The sequence below is a fragment of the Lycorma delicatula genome, chromosome 5 (assembly GCF_047948215.1).
Source record: "Lycorma delicatula isolate Av1 chromosome 5, ASM4794821v1, whole genome shotgun sequence".
Taxonomy (NCBI): Eukaryota; Metazoa; Arthropoda; class Insecta; order Hemiptera; family Fulgoridae; genus Lycorma; species Lycorma delicatula.
Window position 1 is genome coordinate 178717936 of NC_134459.1, and position 17425 is coordinate 178735360.

Consider the following 17425-nt stretch of genomic DNA (forward strand, 5'->3'; position numbering starts at 1 on the left):
ATCTGAACTCAGTTATGAGTTGGAGTGCGGATGTGTTAAATGCTAAAAAAATAATGCAGTAAAAGTTATTTATGGTGTTTGATAATGTGGTTTCTTTTCTCCTTGTGATAACATATTTTTTTTGTCAAAAGCCTTTAAAAGCTTTTACTAGGGTTATTTTTTTTTCAAGGTTCGATCGGTCATGAAATTAAAACCACAGTGAAAATAAAAGATTTTTTATTTGTAACCAGTACTTATGTAGTTATGCTATTTCTCTACATAGTCGCCACTCTGATTTAGACATTTTTCATAGCGTGGTACCAACTTTTCAATACCCTCGTCATAGAACGGAGCAGCCTGTGCTTTCAGCCGTGTTTCTATGCCGGTCTGCAGCTCGATGTTTGTGCCAAAATGTTGTCCTCCTAGCCAGCGTTTCATGTGAGCAAAGAGATGAAAATCGGATGAAGCCAAGTCCAGGCTGTATGGTGGGTGATCAAACACTTCCCAACAAAAACGCTGCAGGAGCTTCTTTGTTACAGATGCAGTGTGCGGGCGAGCATTATAGCACAGTCCTAGGATGAGGTAACAAAGAGTTGTTCAAATGGAGTTTGGAAAAAAATTTGGCCTGAAGTAGCTCTAACAAAATTATCAATTCAAGGTATAAAAAATCCAGTAGTTAATGAAATCGTTGGATTACTCAAATAATTTGAGTTTGATGATGTAGATCAAGAAAACATCGATCAACTAATCTAATCCCGCATTCAAGAATTATCTAATGAAGATCTTTTAGAGTTGCTTAATAGTGAAGGAACAAAAGATAACACTCAGGTAATCGAGCAAGAGAAAAAAACATTATTAGTGGAATGGCTAAAGCCTTTGAAAATTTGAAGGTTACTTATCGTATTTTGATGAAAATGATCCTGATGAAGAAAAGGGTGCAAAAGGTTTCAAGGCTAATGAAGGAGGTGAATGCTTATTATGATGAAATTTTTAACGAAAAATGACATGCAAATCAGAAGACTTGATTCTTTCTTCAAGCTAACAACATTGAAGCCTGTGAATGCGATGGATACGTACGTGAATGATTTTAACAGAAGAATAGTTGAATAAATTAATGATAGCATTTTTTGTTTGGTTTAATTTAAATCATAATGACACTTTCATTTATTTGTTTCACTAATTGTTAAGCATGTACAGTATGTATTAAGGTTAACAAGTTAGCAGAATTAACAGTTAAAAGTAAGTTTTTATTTTATTACTGTTTTATATTTTTAAGACTGATTATTTCACTTACATTTAGGCTTTCTTTCCATGTTATTATATACTGTACAGTACAGCACAGTAACTATACTGTACGTATATTACATTCAATTTTTGTGTATTTACCGAGTGTTTTAAGGTTAAGCCGAACAACCCAAGTTATGTGAGTTTCACGTTACGTGATGAATTTGCAGAATGTATCCCTTGCATAAGTCAAGGTCTTACTGTATATTAATAAATATTTGTCTTCTACAGTAAATTAAGAATACCATGATGGTTGCAGTAAATAAGATTTATTTAATTTATCATACCTAATTAGTTGCATTATTATTATTATTTAGCCGTTTGAGCCTACTTTTACAACCTTACTTTAATTATTCCCTTAAAATCAAATGTTTTTACCACCATAAAACATATTAAATGAATTACTTATGTACTTGCTCTAATGTCTATCACAGACATTATTCTTTTTATGATTTTTTTTTGAAAGCCTAGAAGCACACTTTTATATCAAGATACTTCTCTTCCAAAATCCAGATCTCCATAAAGCTTTTGTTTAATCCTCATGATTACTCGGGTGATTGTTACTGCGGTTCTGACAACTAATGTCCTGTTTTATATTGATTGTGTTTAAGGTTTGTGTCACAAGGTAAAATAACAATAGTAAATTTGAAGTTTATTGAATCTTAAATTGCATATTAACCCTGATTCATGAATTACAACACGTATAGTTTTAATTTTGTGTAGGTCACATGTATATACTGATTAAAATGTTTTTAGTATATTTCATACTTCTATCACTGATCTGTTCAACCGTAATTTTGTTATTATATTTATTAATGTTGTTTTTAGTAATGAACAATTTGTTCGGTTATCCACTGTTTTATTTTTTCTTACATTATACAAAGTTGGATTCTATCTTTAAGAATGATTTTATTTGCGTTTTTTTTTAACTTTATAAGTATTTTAGATTTTAAGATATTCATACCGTTTTTTAAAGAAAATTATGTTGCACGGTTGAAAGTTGAATTCATTGTCTTCAAAGATGACATTGACAATTTTATTCCATTTTCTCTTATTTCTTAGCGACAGTCAATTTTTATTCACACGTTTATCACCATCATGATCGTTGCTTTTTCTTGAAGCTCAGGATTCATTTTTCTGCCATAAATTTTAATTTTGATGATGAACTTATAAAAGAAGAAGAAAGATTATTTTTAATTCATAAAAAATACAATAATACTGTAGAAAGGATATGCCAGTTTATGCCTAGTGAATAATTATGTTTAGTGTTACTAATTAAGAGAGCATAATGAAAGCAGTCTTTTCTGTTCAGAATTATGTAAGCGATTCCTGAACTCAAAAAGGTTTATAAATACTACTCATTTTGTTAATTTTTAAACGAATGGCATCTGACCTTAATACTGACCAGTACAAAGTAATGTTGAAGTAGTGAACAGTCAGGATGATATGGGAGGAAATATTTGGGACTGTTTAGTCTGTCCATATTAAAAGTGTTAATAATTTTATATTCTTTGTTATCTATCAATTTTGTCTTTATGTTTTGGACCTTTTTACCGCTCCTAAAACATAAACAAACTTTAAGGAATATATTATTGAAGAAACTGACTAATGTATATGACACTTTTTTGAGTAATTTATTTCTTCAGTAACGATTTTGTTATATTTTATATCTCATATTGTAGAGCATTTTTTTATATGTTGCGTGATGTACTTGGCTTTTTTCTATAAATCTTTTTAAATAAATAAATGAAATCTGTTTTGAATAATTAACTACTATAAGCCTTTTTGAATCTAAAAAAGAAGTAACTGCAGATTTTAAATTGATTCTTGTTTGTTGTGTTAAATATAATGTCTCTTTTTTATTTGTGATTATAACACAAGATTTGTTCTCACTGTATTTAATTGTGTTCAGTTTATATTCAATCTTTAATTATTATTTGTTAAGCATCTTTGTCTATTGTACTGTATTCTGCATAAAGTATGCCATTTAAATGAATATTTTTTTATTTTTTTCAGAGGTCACAAAGTATCTGGATTACATTTCGTCGTTAAAAAACAATGACATTCCTGATTATGATTATTGTAGAAAATTATTTACTAAAAAATTGTCTCAATTGAACTGCTCCTCACCATATGAAAAACTTTTGTTCAGTTCTGATAAAACCGGGAACAATTCACCATCAAGATCTCTGAAAAAGGGTAAAAGAAAAAGTATTCGTCCTGTGGTTGTTGCTAAAAAAGTTACTATAAAAACTGCTAAGAAACGCAAGTCATTGAAAAGTGATTCATGTGAAAATGGTGAACAACAACCAAGTCCTAAAAAAATAAAAGAACGTAAATTAAATAATTGTGTGCCTAATGAAAGTGAAGAAGTCTTATCTGCTGATGAAGGTAATTCTGTAAAAAAAGGTGATTCCAAGGAAAATGTTGTTTCTGTCAATAAAAATAGTATTATTAAGTCTAATTCGAGAGCCTTAAAAAATAAAACTGTTAATTCAAACGTTTCAAAAAAAACAGCAGCAAAAAAAGATGTAACACAAAATGAGAAGCCAAGCTGGAAAAATGCACAGACTGTTATTGCCAGCAATGTAAAAGTTCCTGGAGAGTATACGAAAATAGGTAAAGCAGTCAAGAAAAAGAAATAGGTTTTAATTCACAGGTTGTATGATTTATTATTTTTCATAAATGTTTTATATGTAATAATTTCAGAATAAATTTGTAATTTTTTTAATGAATTTTTATTTTTTTCCGTTACTGATATTTTTCTACACGCTGATGTTTGCTCTTCAATAATTTAACGTAAATTACCTAAAAAAGTAACTTGTGATTTATTACTTTTTTAAAAACAAAAAAAAGTTTAGAATCTTCAGGAAAAACAAGTTGTAGCATACTGAAGTGAAGTGTGCACTGTGGTTTGAAGTCACATTTCTTACTCTCTAATCTGTAAGCTCATTTATGCTGTAAGCTCATTTAAGTTTATGTTTAGTAATTTCCATGTCTTTATTAAGATAATGTTAATGTACATATTTCTATAAAGTTTCAATAAACTGTGAATAAACTTTCTTGTCGCTGCATGACTATAATTTTGAAACTATAATTTATTATTGTATTTCTTCTATTAAATCCTTAAAATTTGTTAGAGATAAAATTTTTATTTTAGTTAAGCCCTTTTTAAAGCGTTAAAAAAATATTTTGAGGAATAGTTTATTTCAAGTGTAAAAATTTAATTTTGAATATTATCACCAAATTAATAATTAAAATAAAAAGTGTTTACTTTACGAGTAGAAACATATATTATGTTGTAATGACAAGACAACAAATAAGGGAAATAGTTCTGCAAATTTAAAAAAAATAAATAAGTTTTGTCACTATGTGTATTTGGTCTTTATGTGAAAATGTTTTCAATTATGATTGAAATTTAAACAAGAATAAACCCCTCCCCAAAAAAGTAAAATAAAACACAATTTTATGTTTGGAAAGAGGAATAGGTTCAAAATTCCACAGAAAAAAAGAAATTCAGATAACTGGAAATTTAAGTGCAGTAAGAAAATTTAGATTTTTTATTTGAAGTTCTAAAATTTGATTCATAGCTGTACGCAAAATACTGATAACCTTAAATCTACCAATAATGTAGAACAGATGGCATAGTATAATGCCCCTTATTGAGCATAAAAACATGGATAATGTGCTCATTTAGTTTATAGCGAGAGTATTAAATGGGAATGACCAAAAATCCTCTTAAAAGTAAATTAGTATAGTACTTTCCTTTTTAAGGATTTTTCTTCTTCATTTTCAGTGGTAAAAAAGTAAGTTGCTGAATTTAATCACGGTCATGTATCCATTCAAGATGATGAACTTATTTGGAGATTGAAAAACTACTTTTTAATGAAATTGTCAAAATAAATGATTGCCGACTGAAGGTATATGGGCTTGCTACATTTTAATAGATTGTGCCCATTAAATTTTTTTTCAATGATTTTGATACGGAAAACCCTTCTGCACAATGGGCGCTGCATTTTGATAACATTCAACCTAAAACACATTTGACAGAATACTTCTCGACTTATTTAAATGTGATTCTGCTGAGTTTCTTTGATATTTTACAATAGTAGATGAAACATGGATTCATCTATTTATTTTATTTGTGCTAAAGTCCAAATAATAATGGGAGCAGATGAAAATGGGCTAAAGAAAGCGAAAATGGTTCTATCTTTTGGAAAGGTCACGGCTATAGTTTTTGGGGATCCTTGTGTATTGTGCTCAGACTACTCAGAATAAGGGAGGACCTTTACGAGGGAGTATTACATTTCATTAACTGGATTGATAGAAGGGTGCTGTTCAAGCCTAATATCCACATCTGGCCAAAACGAAAATGCTCTTTCACCGTGATATGTCTGAACACATTTCATGGGTAATTTCTACAAAACTACATAATCTAAGCTTTGAAGTGCTTCCGCATGTGCTGGATTTGGCTGCCAGTGATTACTTCCTTTTCCCAAACCTGAAGAAATGGCTTCCTGGACGAAAAGTCACTTCAAATAATGAGGTCAATGTTTAGATTGCCTGTTTTGCAGAGTTGGACAAAGTGTATTGTTACTGAGGGTATTAAAAATATCCTTAGTGTATAATAATAATGTCATTATTTTTACTTCCTTGTATGAAGTAAGAGGTATTGCGGCAAATAGATGAAGAAAGAAGCATTTGGAAAAATATAGTTAAAAGAAGAGACAGACTTATAGGCCACATACTAAGGCATCCTGGAATAGTCGCTTTAATATTGGAAGGACAGGTAGAAGGAAAAAATTATGACAGACAGGCAGGCCACGTTTGGAATATGTAAAACAAATTGTTAGGGGTGTAGGATGTAGAGGGTATACTGAAATGAAACGACTAGCACTAGATAGGGAATCTTGGAGAGCTGCATCAAACCAGTCAAATGACTGAAGACAAAAAAAAAGTATGAAGTAAAAGAAGTATTGTGATCGTGAAAAGTTTTGGTTTTCAGATTTCAACGGAAATATCTATTTTGACCATCCCTGAATCCTTTTCTACTAGTTTCAGCATGACGTCTGTACACAGGTATGTATCTTGCATAACTCAAAAACGATTAGCTGTAGGATGTTGAAGTTTTGGATTTAGGACTGTTGTAACATGTAGTAGTGCACCTCCTCTTTTGATTGCAATCAACTGAACCAAAAGTGTTAAAAAAAGCCCAAAATCCTTCTATACCATATTTATTTTTTATACTCTTGCTATCAAAATAATGTAGCCAATAGTCAATATAATAAAATTAAACTGAACTCCAAATAAAACTTGAAGAGACCATTCAGCTTTGTTATCGTTTTACTTTTATGTCTTTTAAGGTACTAAACTGTAAAATGGTTGAAGTGTCATACTCGGAGATCTAGATTGTTTAAATTCAAAATTTTGGATAACAAACTGAGAAAATAGCGTCTTTAGTAGCTCATTCTCAAGCTCTCTGCTATTGAAATCATAAATAATTTTAATCTGCTTATTGCTTAATAATATATATTAAATTAAAATCAATATCACTACTCTGAGTATTAATATATTCTTCCCTGAGTTAAAATAAAAAACCGGCATTTAACTTTCTTAAGTAAAAGTAGTGTAAATTTGGTTTTTGTAATAAGAAATAGTTCAAGCTGTAAAAAGTTACATATAATAAATTACAGAATAGTAATGTAAAATGACGGAATAAATATTAGGTTTTTAAAATTTACAATTAACTAAAGTGTTTAAAAAAGCTAGCTACATCAGACCGACAGTGATAATACTACACAAGACACTTAGATGTACTAAGATTGAATTGTGATGAAATTAACAATTTTAATAAGCGTTATAAATTAAGGACTATGTTAGGTCAGTGTAATAACGAGTACATTTATTTGTTTATTTAAATAGCACCCTTTTTTTTTTTAATAAAATATAACAAATACATAAATATATCCTAAACATGAGGTACATGAATTTGTATTTTAATAACAAAAGAATTATGTCGGGTACAAAACATACCCCTGTTGTAAGCAAACATTCCAGATTTTAAATCGCCTGTCTAAATATGTTAAGTTCACACCTATTTTTTTTATTATTTAATTTTAAATATTCATTTATTTTGTTTCTATTTATTACAAAATCTGATCGTATAAATTTTAGCAGAAATAGATAGACATTTCATATATCATTTTAAGATGTTGGTAAAGAAAATGATGTCGACATAACTGATAGATCCTGACAACTTTTATGTCGATCGGGCTCTATCATTTGCTTAGTTTACTTTATGTTAGGTAATTGTTTCATTACACATAATTTTTTATTGTGAGTGAAAGCGACATCACCGACAGGTTGGCAAATGCTAATCATAATTATATTAGTAGTTTATCATTTTTGGGTAGTTATGATTTTTTTTTAACATGTAGCCCCAAAACATATACCAAAGCTTCTTAGACTGAACCGGCGTTTACAATAGTTTTCTTTTTTTCCATTTGGTTTTCTTTTGTTTTACTTATTTCTATCATAAACAGTATTGATATATATATTTTTTAAATATTCAATTACTATTATTAAATTTGTAACATATCTGTTATTATTTTTAAAAATAATTCTTACATATTAATTTAAAATACAAAATATAAATAAAATACATATTAAATTAAATATAGTACAATTTGTCATATTTTCATTTTTTTAGCCGTGTTGTTTATTTGACATAAAAAAAATAATTTATGTAGATAAAAAAATAAGAAAAAAGGTCTAAATTTAGAAAATTTAGTTAAGTAGATGTGATCGCTGTAAACTTTCATTTATATTATTAAATAATACAATAAACTTTTTAATATTTAATAAAAAAATTGTTTTAAAAAATGTATTTATTTTTATTTTTTTATTGACTTAATAAAAAAAAGGTTTGTAATTAACAGTAATAAAATTGTAGTTGTAGTCACATTTTTCGGAGTTAAAGAACGCTACAATATGTAATGGTATTTAATCTGAATTCAGTTTGTTTTATGAACCTATAAATGTATGGACTATTTTTCATCAATCATCATTGTAACTGGAGACAGTTCAGGTACACATGCCTTCAAGTCAGTTATTTTCTCGCCTTAAATATTTAAGTTGTTTGCTTTGATGAATTGATTTATAAAAATATGTGTTTTATTCCATCTTTTCTCTTACACTGATATTTTTGATCTTTGTGTTTTTTGAAAATGTAGTATCGATACATAATTTAAATATTAAATGAAAGGCGTACACAGAAATAAAAATAAACAATAACAGGACGCAAACGGCATCCAGCATTAGATACTTATACCACGGCAACAGCCGTGCTGTAGTTCTTAAGTGAGGTGCACCATCGTATCTTAATACATATTCAACCCAATAGGCAGCTCTTTCTAAAGCGCTTCCATTGCCATATTCATCCCTGAATATTGATGAAATCTTCTTTGCATTTATTTCATACCTGTAAAAAATTAATTATTTTTGTTCATTAGTTTTTTGTTGTATTTTAAAAATACATTTTAAGTAATAATGAATGATATGCAGAGGCTGAAAATAGTAATGACTGTCAGAAATGGCATTTTTCATTTCATATACTGAAAATTTTTGATACATACTCTTTATATGTTTTCTTTAATGACATCTCACAGCTTTAATTTTTTTTTTGTATTTGCAATAAGGGTTAATATATGCTATAATCAAAGATGAGTCACAATTTAAAAAAAGAATGTTTCCTGCTAGGATGTATATATTTATTTTATTTATTTATTTAGTGTGTATGTGTAAATGTATATGTGCATTTTATACGTGGGTAAAGTAGTAGGTATTTCCTTCACTGTTGTAAACTGCTAACACCCAGTGTTATTAAATTCTATCGGTTCTCCTTTAATTTCTAGTTTATTTTTTTTCACTAATATAATAACCCTAATTATTCAGTTATTCAAATGTTTCCCAAACTATTTATTTGTATACATATATACGAAGCGCCTTACAGAAAGTTCCAAAACAGCCATTTTTACAAAACAATGTATATTAAATTATTAATGGTTAAAGTTATAAAAAAAATTATAAAGAATCAGAAATTATCAAGAATTAAAAAAATCAAGAATCAGAAATTAAGTTGGGGTCCCGTGGGATTTTCTTTTTTTTAAAAAGTTAATTTCTCAACTACATTAATAATAGATATGATTGGATTTTCAATCTTGAAAATTAAACTTAAAAAGAAAAATTGATATTTTAAGTAAGGATCTGGTCAGCTCATTTTTCAGTTTAAAGGTTTATTTGGTAGAGTAATAATTTATTTCAATAAGTTAGTTCGCTTTGGTCCAATGTTATTCAGTAAGGCTAAAAAAAGATAGTTCACCAAATAAAATTAAAAAAAAATCTATTTTGTGATGTCTTCCTTATCCAATGGTGTTTAAAATCAGACCAAAGCTGGGATATATAGCCAAATTTAAATGTTTTTGGTCACCAGGTTTTTGAGATATAATGCAAAAACTGTTTAGAAATAATGTTGATTATCTTCCCACCCCTCAATCCGATCGATTTATAAAACTTCAGAATTTTTATTAACTTAATATTTAGATCATATTGAAGCTCAATTTTCTACAACAGCTTTACAGAAGATCAAAAATTAAAATGGCAAAAACTAGTCCTTCCCCTTTTTTAATTTTGCCCAAACGTTAATGATGACAGTGCCCCATATATAAAAATTGTTTAGTTGCTTTCCAAGAATTTATTTGAATCTGTTCAGAAATATTGCTTAAAATATCTGGAAATTTTTACTACTTTTTGTGTTTTTTTTTTTTTTTTTATTGTAAAGTGTCTTGAAACTTAATCGTTTGTAAAAACTCCCAATACTCACAAGTTACTTTTCTTTTATAGCTATGCACTATTTACAATCGGTTGTCAGTCATTTATTTCATTAAACATAGCAACAAACACGTAAAAAAGGAATTATTAAAATGTATGGTTATCAATTCAGGAACATAAAATAAATTATGTAACCTGCTATTAGAAACTTGAAATTTTATTAGATTAATTATGGCAGGAATGTCTATCCATTTATTAACAATTTTTTAAGTTATTAAGTTGCCAGCGTCCAAGGCACGAGTAATAGCATCTCGGCCTTTCATCTAGAGGTCCTGGGTTCAAATCCCAGTTAGGCGTGGCATTTTCATATGCCGAAAAATTGTCATTTCATTTCATCCTCTGAAGCAATGGTGGTCCCACAGGCTAAAAAAAAGAAAAGTTATTAAGCAAAAAGACCTTTCCAACTGATCAGCAATTAATTGATGGAGAATATATTCTTCCAGTATTATGTTGAACAGCCCAAAGGACTCTGTGAACTAAATATTTAAAAGAACAAATACCTTAAAAACTTATTTTGAATAATCAGTTTCATAGATATATTTCTATTGATAAGACTGTTCCATAATCTAGTACACAGATTAGTGCATTTACAATTTTATTATGACACCAGACGGGAGGAATTTTTGTATTTCTCACCACAAAACCAAGATTTTTATTGACTTCAGCAGTTTCTTGTTTGTAAAACAGGTATCAAGTTATTACTACTCTCCAGATACCTAAATAAATTGCTCGGTGTAACATTTTTTGTAAGAAAAATTTTGAATTGCAAATTTCTACTTTCAATGTAACAAAATAAAAAATATTTATAACATATAACATTCACAGTTTTATATTACGTATCATATAAATATTACTTTAGTTACAAAAGTGATGCATTTATATCGTTCAGATCAGCTAGATCTTCCCAGTTATTTAGCGTGTCATATTTTTTTGTGTATATAATTTCAAGATGAATTCTTTTAGTTATTTTCATTTTCCAGAGTTTTCATGTTTTTGAAATCTAAATTTATTTTTGAATTTGTGTCACCGTAATTATTCAATTTTTAAAAATTTCATTCGGTCCCATATATAACTGAAATCAAAGCATTGAAACCATTATAAACCAATATCAAATACTAAATTTATATGGCTGGATTTTTATGACATCATTTGTAGGGTACAAATCATTTTTTTGATATTCTGAGCAAAATTTATGGTGATGATAGTTTTTAGGGAAGAGGAAGAAGCAGATTTTATCTCTTTTGAAAATTTAAATAAAAAAATAGTTTTTATGAAAAAATTTAGAAGTCTTTTTTTACAAGCTCAGGATGCATTTCAGTAGTTTTTTAAAGCTTACAAATTTTCCTTTAATTTATTTTTGTTTGGTTTGGTAACCAAAAAAAAAAAGAACTTAAAATTCTATTAATAATTTAATTCCCATCAGCAATTATTATGCAGGAGAGTTTATTTTTAAGTAAATAATGAAAATACATTATGTCTGAGAACTCCCCATATCCTTACAGAAGGGTACGGATAACGTTGTGGACTTAGTACTTAGTACATATTTTAAACATTTTTATTCATTTGTGTTTACAAATTATTTATTCAGCGGAATTTTACGCACCAAACTCACAGTACTTGCACACTAATTCATAAAGTTACACAAACTCTCATACAGCTGTGTCTCCATGTTTTTTATACGTTGTGAAGTATTTGTGGAATCATGGTTCAAAAGGCTTCCTTAACGCTTGTTGGGGCTTTACAGCTGATCAGTCATCTTGGAAATTGTGCGCTTGAGTCAAATAAGATGGAGCCCAGTCATGTTATATCCAGACACATTCTGTGATATCTTTCTCTTGAAGTTGAGGTATTAACCATTTTTCATTATTTGCAAATAAGAATCGCCTACCGGTCTGGGCTAGACTGGTTTGTTCATCCCTTCCACATGCTCAATGCGAGTTTCAACTCCGTTCAGCCAACACATTGTTTTTGACAGCACCATCAGCGAAGTTGTATTTTTGTTGTGTGTTACGAAAATGGAGCGTCATAATTTAGAGCAATGTTGTACAATCAAGTTTTGTGTTAAACTTGGGAAATCCGCGAGTGTGACTTTTGAAAAGTTGAAACAGGCCTATGGGCAACATTGCTTATCAAGAACACAAGTTTACTGCTGGCACAAATCATTTTTGGAAGGCCGAGAACACATTGAAGATCAGCCTTGCTCAGGGAGACCTTCGACTTCAAAATCTGATGAAAACATTGAGCGTGTGAGGGTTCTTGTGAGATCAGACCGTTGTTTAACAATAAGGATAATGAGTGAACAGTTAAATTTAAACACTTTCACCGTACATCAAATATTGACAGACAATTTGGACATGCGAAATTGGTGCTGAAAAACCCCACAATGGAACAGAAGGACAATCGAAGAAATGTATGCGTTGATCTTCTTGAGAGGATTGACAATGACTAAGAGTTCTTCAATCGTGTGATCACAGGTGATGAATCCTGGATATTTGAGTACGATCCTGAAACAAAGCGGCAAAGTGAAGAGAGGAACACTACGTCATCTCCTCGACCGAAAAAATGTTGAATGAACAAACCAAAGATCAAAACCGTGCTGATTTGCTTTTTTGACAGTAGGGGTGTCATGCATAAAGAATTTGTTCCTCCAGGACAAACTGTCAACCAAGTGTTTTACAAAGGTGTCCTTGAAAGGCTCAGGAAAAGAGTGATTCGCGTGAAACCAGACATTGCAGACAAGTGAATGCTTCATCGTGACAGTGCCCTGTGTCACACGGTCATTTCCATCACGGAATTTTTGACCTCAAAACGCATTCCTACGGTTCCTCAACCCTCTTATTCACCAGATTTGAGTCCTTGTGACTTTTTCTGAAATTGAAACATGTCTTAAAAGGACGTCATTTTGGAACTCTGGAGAACATTCAAAAGACTGTGACCGACCAGTTGAAGCCTTCCAGTGCTGCTACCAGGAGTGGGTACAACGACTCCGCCGGTGTATAGCTGCCCAAGGGAACTACTTTGAAGGGGATAATATTGTTGTTCGAAAAAAATAAAAACTTTGGTAAGTAAAGTCAGTCTCATTACTTTTCTCATACACTTCGTATATACACATTGAAGGGATTGCATATATTATATTTTAGTAATAAAATAACATATATATATATATTGTTATTATATTTTAGAATTATTTAAACCATATCTACAGAGAAATATTTTTTCCTTAAAGTAAAATCTTGTAATTGTATTTTAAATAAATTGATGGGAAGATTTTTCAAGTGTTTGTCAATTTATTTAAAATGGCAATGGAAGCATAAGAAGACCCTTTCTTGAAAATTAAAATTGTTGAGTTATATGTAAAGAGTTCTGTTGTCAGGTTTGGTAGGGGTGGATATTGTTATTTTTTAAGAATAAATGACCATTATTTTTAGCAAAGATTGCACATTTAGAAATATATACTCAAGGATAAAATAACAAATTTAATTTTCTATATATAGGTCTACACAATTCATTCTTATCAGTGCCAGATAATGGTTCACGTCATTAATCTGTGCTGTATATTGAATTGTATGAAGTACTTCAGTGATGTTAACTGACGAAGGTAAATGTATTAACTTATGTTACATGTATAAGAAAGTTGTGTGATAGAGGTTGTAGGTGGTTAAATGTATTGTGGGTAAATGTCACCCACAATACATTTTCTGTAAAACTATTAATTTATCAATTTTGGATATAGGGACATCAAGAAAATCATTTGTTCTGTTCATGTTTTGCTGTGAAATGTAAATTGGAGTATGTAATCTGCTGATAAATTTGAGGAATTGTCTTATGTTTTCTTTGTATAGGAGTGTAATGTTATTATATCCTGATGTAGCATTTTGTCTAAATGTTTCTCATTGTGTAATGTGATATTTTTTATAGCATTTAGAAATATTTCAGCCAGGAAACTGTAAATGGGTCTGGCTACTGATAGGTCTGGTTGAGTGTAATATTTATTGTATGTGAAGTAACTTGATTCTATTACAGCTTGTGTTAACGTAACAATTTCAGTTGTGTAGTATTAGTGTTTTGTTCTTTTTATCGATTTATGTTGTGTATTATGGTTTATTGTACAGATATGTTTAATAAAGAATGCAAATGTGGAATTGTGTAGAATGTATGTATTTTAATTTTATCAATAAGTTGTTTTTTTTCCTATGTATATTATTATATTACATGAGAAAAACACAATCTTCAAATAAAAAATACTCTTGGAAGGCATTCAGAAGAAGCAGTTCAGTATATATATATATATTAATACTGAACTGCTTCTTTTGCAGAATTGGTCAAAATCAAGGTACAATGAATTCTTGAAAGTCCTCCATAAAAAAAGTCATTAAAATTTGGTAACCTAATAGGTACAAATTAACCGAAATAGACAAGAATTCTATATTCTACATATTCACAAAAACATCATCATATTTTTCAACAACCTTGAATATTGTTCGTTACTAAACAAAAATTAAAATTAATAAAATTAATTAAACAAAAATGTTAATTTTGAATTAACATGTTCGCCAGTCATGCACAAGAATGCAATAAATTTTTTAAATACAATGGAACCTCACATAATGAGCATAATTTATTCTAGACTCTTACTCATAATGCGAAACACCGGTTAAGTGAAACAATTTTTCCCATATAAATTAATGTAAAATATGATAATGCGTTCCATGCCAAAAAAATATTCAGAACTTTTTATATATAATGTTTGTTTAAAGAAAATTACTTATACATAAATTGTTAAGGGGAAAAATCATTCATATGTAGTTTATTATTTATGACACATATCTTATTCATTTTTACTAGAAAGCTATCTAATGACATTTGTTTTCCTCAGCACTTTAAAATTTGATGAAAATGTGACATTATGTGCATTATGATTGAATAAAGTTATAGTGCACATAGCCACAGTCTTATTCAGGTGATGTCTTTTAACATACGATGCAAGTTTCCCATGCTTTCAGCATTTCTTTTATTGTGCCAGAAGATTTGTTGCTTTGGTGTTTCTTTATCCTTCTCCACTGAAGGACAAAGAAATCTTGTAGGCCTGGAGGATGGGCAGTGTGTTGTCCATAACAAGCAAGACATGGAGTGGGAGATTCATTTTGAGCAAATATTTTTTCACAGGAGGACCAAACACTTCATTGATCCAGTCAGCAAAAATGTCATTTGTTATCCAAGCCTTGTTGGATCTCTTCATCACATTTAACGTGCTCTTCTGGACATTACATTTCTTGAAGGCTCGTGGAGTTTCTGAATGGTAAACAAGCAGCAGTTTAATTTTTAAATCGCCACTTGCATTGGCACAAAATAGCAGTGTGACCCAGTCTTTCATTTGGCTTGTGGCCGGAGAATGCATTCTTCTATGCTGTTATATATGTTCGCTTCCAGAAGAGACCGATCTCGTCACAATTAAAAAGTTGTTGCGGCAGTTAACACTCAGATTCTACAAGCTTCTTGAGGTCGCCAATGAAGATTTCAGCTGCCTTTGTGTCAGAGCTTGATGCTTCATCGTGCCTCACAACAGTGTGGATGCTGGTTCTTCTCTTAAACTTCTCGATCCGTACATGACTACTCTTAAATACTTCTTCTTCAGTTGTTGATGATCCTGGCGAGTTCTTAGTGAGGTCTGTGAAAATAACTTTTGCTTTCTGACAAATGATGTTTTCGTTAATAGTATTGTCTTGTAATTGCTTTTCGTTTATCCATATGAGAAGCAACCTTTCAACATCGTCAAGAATATGTAACCATTGCATAGATATTCTTGTCACTCCCTTTGAAGCATCTATCTCCTTAAATTGACGATGCTTTTGGCCTTTTTCTTGAGGATAGTGCAAATCGTTGATGTAAACCAATTGTATCTGCATGTTAGATCAGCCGCGTTCACCCCCCCTCATTGTCGCTTTTCAATGATTTCACATTTCATTTCTAAGGTTATTTTTTTCTCTTATGTGACCTTCTTGTGGTTTATTCGTCGGGGACATTTTTGCAAGGTTTGTTTAACTTCACACAAAAAAATCACAAACAATGTCTTAACACAAGTTTGGAAAATATGTAATCACAAATGGCACTAACAAGCTAGTGCAATGAATCCTAAACACAGACTGATGTAGCGCTGGTGATGAAAGTTCTACAGTGCACACGCTCAAGCAAGTGACATGAAGAGGAGGGGACTTCTTTCCTGCATCACTTATTAAGTAAAATGTCATTTGTTAAGGGAGCCATTTTTTTACAATTTATTTTGCTTGTTATGCGAAATACTCGTTAAGCGAGGTTCCACTATAGTTAATAGTTCAGTTTATTCTAGACAAACTAATTCACTGTTTTTTCTTTGTTAGAAAATTAGATCTAGATATATAACTAAAACCAGGAATCATTTCTCTTTGTTATACATAAGAACTGAGAATCAAAGAAATGACAGGTAAATCATCTTATATAGAATATGACTGCTAAACAGATCATGTACAAATGAAGTGGTCCTTTAAAGTCGTAATTTATTTTCTTTCTCCTCTCAACTTACTCTCTATTTGTTGTGATCTCATTTAGAGCCCATGAAACAGATTTGGTTGTAATGTTGTCATACTCTAATGATATTCCAAAACTGATTTGTTCAACACGTTTCATATTCATCGGCTGGTCACCAAAGAAAGGTAAACCTATGACAGGTACAGCATTATACGCAGCTTCCTCTAAGCTCAGCAATCCTCCATGTGTTATAAATACCTTGCAGTTCTTATGAGCTGTAACAATTGATCACTGTTATTAAAGTTTTAAATTTAATCATAAATCAAAATAATATATTGAATTGGATATTTAAAATGCAAAAAAGTAACTTATATTTTAAACAGTAATTGTATTTCATAATTGAATTCCATAACTTTTGTTTTTGTTTAAAGATAATTTAGAATGAAAAATTTAAAACTGATGATTCTTCGTAGACATTGTAATTATTTTGGTAAATGTTACATGTTTTAAGAAAAACAGTTGAGCTGTTTTTAGCAGTTATTTGTTGGTCTCAATATTGTTTATCACAAATGGTATAGTGTTTTTCAATTGAAAATAATTTTGGTTCCTAATGCACCAACATAATTATGTTGATATTATTATTGTTTAAGTATTGTTTATTATTCTTATATATTATACTAGGATATGCATTTATCACAATGAAGCTTATTGTTTGTGTATTTTTTCCTATTTTTATTCTTTTTATTATTTGTGAATTTGTAATTTATCT

At 29.9% G+C, this 17425-nt stretch overlaps 2 protein-coding genes across 5 annotated transcripts in view; one reads left to right on the forward strand and one right to left on the reverse strand.

Annotated features, from left to right (window-relative positions):
* The window catches only part of LOC142325631 (serine/threonine-protein kinase VRK1-like), a 161413-nt gene extending 157415 nt beyond the window's left edge, over positions 1 to 3998 (forward strand). For both annotated transcript variants that reach the window (XM_075367630.1, XM_075367631.1), the window contains exon 8: positions 3280 to 3998. In XM_075367630.1, coding sequence (XP_075223745.1) covers positions 3280 to 3908 — 629 coding nt within the window. In that variant the 3' untranslated portion in view covers positions 3909 to 3998. The remainder of the gene's footprint in view (positions 1 to 3279) is intronic.
* Positions 3999 to 6997: 2999 nt separating this feature from the next.
* The window catches only part of LOC142325632 (UDP-glycosyltransferase UGT5-like), an 80073-nt gene continuing 69645 nt past the window's right edge, over positions 6998 to 17425 (reverse strand). Inside the window, exons 5-6 of one of the 3 annotated variants that reach the window (XM_075367633.1) lie at positions 16712 to 16931; positions 6998 to 8743 (exon numbers count right to left, since the gene is read on the reverse strand). In XM_075367633.1, coding sequence (XP_075223748.1) covers positions 8437 to 8743; positions 16712 to 16931 — 527 coding nt within the window. In that variant the 3' untranslated portion in view covers positions 6998 to 8436. The remainder of the gene's footprint in view (positions 8744 to 16711; positions 16932 to 17425) is intronic. The other 2 variants (XM_075367632.1, XM_075367634.1) reach the window with 2 other exon arrangements.